This window comes from Phalacrocorax aristotelis, chromosome 6 (assembly GCF_949628215.1).
Source record: "Phalacrocorax aristotelis chromosome 6, bGulAri2.1, whole genome shotgun sequence".
NCBI classification, from domain to species: domain Eukaryota; kingdom Metazoa; phylum Chordata; class Aves; order Suliformes; family Phalacrocoracidae; genus Phalacrocorax; species Phalacrocorax aristotelis.
The window spans coordinates 15,266,207-15,272,206 of NC_134281.1; the positions used below are offsets into that span (position 1 = coordinate 15,266,207).

Below are 6,000 nucleotides of genomic sequence, written 5' to 3' on the forward strand. Positions count from 1 at the left end.
GTGTCTACAAGAAATGTTAAACAAGCCTCCCTGAATGCCAGGCTGATCACAGAGAGGCTGTATTCTGAAAACACTCTTTACCTGTGCTTTCATGCAAAACGGTCCACATTTTACAGTGGAACAAATGTAAATAATAAATAAGGGTTTTAAAAATAAGGGTTTTAAAAAAAGAAAATAAGGGTTTTAAAAAAAGAAAAAAAACAGTTGGCAGTGTTTAGGTGTATGAGTGTAAAGTACCCAAACGCTTTTCTTTCTTCCTTGCATTAATTTGAGAAATCTAGTACGAACCTTGATGTTCAAAATAACGCTTATCTTTAAAAAAAGCCTAACACATATAAAGCTGGGAAGCAACTTTCCAATTAATACGGCAGGTGAGAAGGGCTGGAAGCTGTAATTCTGGACGTTCAGGCACCACACGGCAGCTGAGCCGAGCCCAGCAGCTCTTCTCCTTCGCGGAGGCTTTGAGGCGGCGGGGCCGCGGGGGAGGTTCGGGCCCTGGCGCGGTCACAGGGGCGCCGCTCCGTCCTGCCCCTTGCCGGGGGCTTCCCCGGCCTGCGGCGGCCTGGCTCGGAAAGTTGCCCGCCTCGCTGGCCCCGGCGCGTGGTACCGGCGGCCCTGTCGCACCTGAAACGGGGCGTTTTGAAAGAGCTTATCCCTCGAAGCTGCTTTCCAGGCCCCTCCCGTGGCCCGCCCAGAGAAGGGTCTACTAGCCCCTCGGCTTTGCCACGCAGAGCGCTCCCGCCACCAGCGCCTCGGCCGCGAAGCACTAAACGCCTTAACGTCGGCGGGCAGTGGGATTCTCCTCAGAGCCGCGGCACCGGCCCGCCACGCAGAGGGAGGCCGGGCAGACCCCCGGGCCGTGAGGGGCTGGGGCTGTCCCTCCCCGGCCAGGGCCGCGTCCCAGCCGGTGGGAGCGGCTCTTGCTGCCAGCCCAGCGAGTCTCTTCCTCCTGTCCCTCCTTACCCCAGATTCATGGCGCTGCCCGGCTACGAGCTGGGCTGCGGAGGCTGAGGAGGGACGCCCGGCAGCGGCCCACATCGCTCCCTGTGCAGCGCGGTTGCCAGCCTCGCACAAGGAGCCGGGAGGCGATAGGCTTCCCGCGGAGCGGCGGCTTTGCCAATGGGCTCCTCGCACACTGCAGTGTCGGCCGCAGCGAGGCGTTGTGGGGGATGGAGTCCCGCGGCCGGGAGGTGTAGCACGAGTGCCCCGCCTGAGGCCACAGGTCCCGCTGAGGGCGCGAAGCGGTGGCGGGGCACTATCCCCGGTGTTCGGGCGGCTGCGGAGGGAGGAGGAGAGAGAGGAGATGGGAGCGCTACGGCGGGTGGAGAAAGGGCGGGGGCCCGGCTCCGGGCCGCTTCTGCTCGGGGCGCCGGTGGGGCCCCCTCCTCGCGGGACGGGTTTCGTCCTTCACATCTGCTCTCTCTAACGGGTAGTTCCATCCAGGAGGCTCTTTGGGGCTCGCTTTACTTTGGTCTAAATTAAGGGGTTTCTGCGTGACCGTCCTGCTGAGCTTTGCGATCCAGCCCTTTGCGATCGCCACTGTATTTGGCGGCTTTCCCAAACCGTGCCCTGGATGGTCGTGGGTGTTCGTGGTCCTTTTGTGATGTTCTTGAGAAGCGTTTTGGGAGCTGGATATTAAGCACCGCCCAGTCTGTTGTTTTGTTGGTATAGCTTCTTGACTGACGGGTCATGTAAACATGCAAATTCAATGAATCTACATTTTCTGGAGAAACGTATTCGACATACGTGAGGAGGATTTGGCTGCTTTAAAGAGTATAGTCAGATTCACTAAAATGCTTCAGAGCCCATTTAGATCTTTTACTATTCACAATGGCATTTAAGCTTATGCTCAAAGCCAAATGCTTACTGAAATCCTTCATTTCCAAGGCCGTTAAGACCTGAAGGCTTGTCTTGAATATTGTTGCTTCTAGATGTAGTCAATTTTGTCTTGCCAAAGGTACCATAGGTATAGGGGCGGATCCTGCAGTGCCTACTCCAGCTGACAGTAATAGAAGTTTTGCCCTTTTGAGACTTGAAAGAAAATGAGCAATAATAGAGAAACAGACAATAAGGCAGACTTCAATGTGTACACAAAACCTGCTCTCTGCTATGCCATCTGAACTTCTTTGTTTGTCTTTATATAAAATTAACATCAGTCACCAGACAAAAGTTTGTCTTTTTTTTTTTTTTTTCAAATATTGCTTCGCAGCTCTTTATATGGTGTTTATTGATTGGTACATCAGCTAATGAGTCTTTGAAACTTTCGTTTAAGGGCTAGAACAAGGGAGGAAAAGAAAACATGGGAGTTTTTCTCAGTAATGCACTACGTACAAATTCCTGTGAAGCACAGAACATATATGTTGTTGATAACTGCTGACATATTTGGCTGCCTTATATCACTTTCTCCGAATATCTTACTCTCTGAATCTCCCTGGGATGTCATCAAAAATAACCTCTGAACATTAATTTGTCTAGCTGATATATTGTAGGATCATCATTAAGACCAGGACTGACAATTTGATAAAAGTGAGACAAAAGTAAAGAGCAAATGCTTATCAAAGTCTGTTGAACAATGCTTTCCCACAACAACATTGAAGTTGGGTTCTTACAAAGCATGAAGGGCATTGTCTGTTTAATTTGGATGAAAACATTTCACACAGGCACTGTGTGTCTCCTTATCTGCTGTCTAAGAATAAGAATTTTTGTAGTGTTCCACACAGCAACTTTATATTTTCTTTTATTACTAACTCGGTCCCAGAAATACTGCTTTAAGCTATACCCCTTTAATTAATGCATTTTTAAAAAATTGAATGGAGTACTACTGTGTTGGGGTTTCTTGCCCAGATACTCATTTCTCTTCACATTTCTAACCTTTCAGTATACATCTTTTTATCTTTCTTTTTCTCTCTTTTTTTTTTTTTCTTGTGGGGTCTCTGTTGGTATTCGTAAATCCTTGTAATTAATTTAACAGTGCTTATATACCAATTAACTTGTTCTGTTTAGTTCCCTTGAAACACTCAAAGTAAGGTGTTAAAAACATCTTAATGTTAGTCTATTTCTTTCACCATCCTGCTTCTTCCGAAGCTTAGTTCATTGAAATGTAGCATTACCATAGAGATACTAAATCCTAGTTTCCTGTAGATGATCACCTCTTTGCTAAAAAGATAGACTGAAGCATTTTCTTCTTCCTAGTCAGCTTGCAGTATCCACAATCTCTCAAAACAATTGTGTCTGTAATAAGCAGCTCTTCACTTTCATGTGTCTCATCCCTGAGTTCATCCCAACTGTATTTATCTGGTCACAATGCGATAAGAGCTGCAAGAGCATGTTGGTTTATGATGAGCAAGGCGTGACCAGCTACGCAACCTTCACTGGTAATTTCCTTATCATTTACTCATTTTGTTTTCTTCTGGACAAATCATGGCCATCGAAAGGGAGCTGCAACTGCCCCCATTAATGTCATGGTGTCACATGGTATGGAATGAACATCCCATTGGCCAGTCGGTGGGAGGCTGGAAAGGTCCCCGACCACCACAGGCACAACGCTGAAGAGAATTAACCCCTTCTCAGCCAAAACCAGCACAGGGCACTAAGTCATTCTTCACAGTTTTAAAATTTATGTTTCATCCCCTGCTTCACAATGGATTTCCCAAGTTAATAGATTTCTATTATACTTGCAGAAATTTAAATATTATAGCCAATGAGACTTGTCTCCTGATTTTTGTTGAAGACAGCAGGTGGCAATATAGTTTCAATCATCTCTGCAAAAGTTAACTTTGCCATACAGAAAATCATCTTATAAGGACTCCAAGCCCTTTTTTTCCCCCCTGAAACAACAAGTTTCACAGTCCATTTGGAATTCTTTTTATTTTAATATTTTATAAATAAAAAGGTGTTTTGCTAGACAAGTGTGAAAACAGGTTCTTTCAAAAAGCTGATAGTAGTTGATCAAATGCTGCTATCTGAACCTGTAAATAAAACTAATTATTAAATTACGTACCTGCTGATCCACTCTGTAGCCTGCTCTTTTTCTCAAGATGTCCACAGAAATGGTAAGACTGTTTTTCTCTTCATAGTGAAGCTTTCTTGAGGTGTCCAGGATGATATCAGAATTAAGATTAAATAATCTTTTTAATGCAAATCCCAATGGTTTCAGGACTTGATAAAAAAAACCAGTACTATTCTATTCTTCGTCTTCAAGTTAAGACCATGTAGAAAACTTGTTCTACACATATGAAACTGGAGGTTCAAGAATCTAATATGGTTGAGGGGTACAATATGCAGGCTTGATCACAAGTCTGTTTGAAAAAGCCACTCTAATATTAAAGAGCAATTCAGACTCTTAAGGTCAGTTTGTTGGCTGTAGCATTATGGGGGAGGGGAATGCTTCCAAAGCAACAGATTAATCCTGTCCCCTATATTCTATATTTAATTCTGTTCTGTATTTTATGCTGTTTGTAAATGAATAGGCATGAAATGTTCTGGACAATTCATACATTACAGTAGATTACAGGAAGGCTTTAATGCAATTGTACTACTACTACAGCACTATTCAGTTTTGATAGCTTCAGAATGTTGATGTTTTTTTTTTGTTTAGGTCATATCAGTTCTACGGTAAAATTCTACAGAATCAAGAGTTAATCATATGCTAATCACTGTGGTTTCATAGAACTGCATGTATTTATTTTTGGTTTCATTAACCAAAAAATGAGAATCAGGGAAGCTGGAACAAAGTCACCTTTTAGCCCTCACTGAATTTGTCCTTCATCCCTAGTTCCCAATTATATTGTTGTTATGCCATTTCACTCCTTGTTTTCAGAACTCTTGCCTCCATGGCAAATGCATGGGAGCATTTGCATAACTTTTAGTCATTGAGATTATTGCTACCCTTTCTGACTTACAAGGAGAAATCAAAATTTTTGCCTTGCTGTATTTGAAGGTCTGGCTGAGAGTTATTAAACTTCAGTTTTTTTAACTCTGTTTTAATCCAAATATTACACCTTATTTGCATAAAACGTGTCTAAGGTCAGCAGAGGCTTGAGGAGGAAAAGAATAAAGCTTGGTTAGTCTAAATGAAGAATTCTAGTCATTCGTTTACTTGTTCAAAAAGAAAAATATATATTTGATCCTGTTGTGGGGCAAAGGAATATATCAAACAGCCTGTTGATTCACCAAAATCATATCAAGAGACATATATTTACATTCTGCCCTGGGATGCACATTTCATTCTGAAGTAAATGTGTCTATGTGCACCATGAAACAAAAATTGGGCTTCCTCACTACATAGAACTTGAGCACATCCGGTGTTCCATAAGAGTCAAATGAAAAAAAGTAAAACATACTTAAGTGAGTTTTGTCAGAGAGGAAGAGGTAGAATGAGAGGAAATGGCTTCAAGCTGCATCAGGTTTAGACTGGATATTAGGAAAAAATTCTTCACTGAAAGAGTGGTCAGGCATTGGAACAGGCTGCCCAGAGGTGGTAGAGTCACCATCCCTGGAGGTATTAAAAGATGTGTAGATGTGGCACTTCAGGGCATGGTTTAGGAGACATGGTGGTGTTGGGTTGATGGTTGGAGTTGGTGATCCTAGAGGTCTTTTCCAACCTTAATGATTCTATGGAATGTTCCTTTGCTCTTAGTTTGACTAGTAGTCTTATTGTAAATTCAGTACATAAAGCATATAAGTATCTATACTCCTTTTACTCTGTAACTTTAAATTATCTTTGTTGAATTGAGCAGGCTGTTGCCCTTGGGTAAATCTTTTTATATGAAGCAGAACTGGTTTGGCTTGCATATAACATGTCAAATTAATTCTTTAACAGCTACACCATAGATGAAGTTGGCCAAAGTAATGTTAGTTTGTGTACTACTTTATCAAATGCCTGAAAGACTTGCCATTTTTGAAGGATCATATTTTGTCAAGTGCAAGTTTTTTATGTAATTAAATGCAAATAAGCGGCTTGTAACTTGTTCAAGGATTTCCTACACTGTAAAAAAACTT

The 6,000-nt window shown here is 43.0% G+C and overlaps 1 protein-coding gene across 5 annotated transcripts in view; it reads right to left on the bottom strand.

Annotated features, from left to right (window-relative positions):
* CCDC66 (coiled-coil domain containing 66) overlaps nt 1–1,109 on the bottom strand; it is a 30,372-nt gene extending 29,263 nt beyond the window's left edge. For 4 of the 5 annotated variants that reach the window (XM_075096160.1, XM_075096161.1, XM_075096159.1 and 1 more), the window contains exon 1: nt 964–1,109. In XM_075096160.1, coding sequence (XP_074952261.1) covers nt 964–974 — 11 coding nt within the window. In that variant the 5' untranslated portion in view covers nt 975–1,109. The remainder of the gene's footprint in view (nt 1–963) is intronic. The other variant, XM_075096164.1, reaches the window with a different exon arrangement.
* Nucleotides 1,110–6,000: the final 4,891 nt, after the last annotated feature.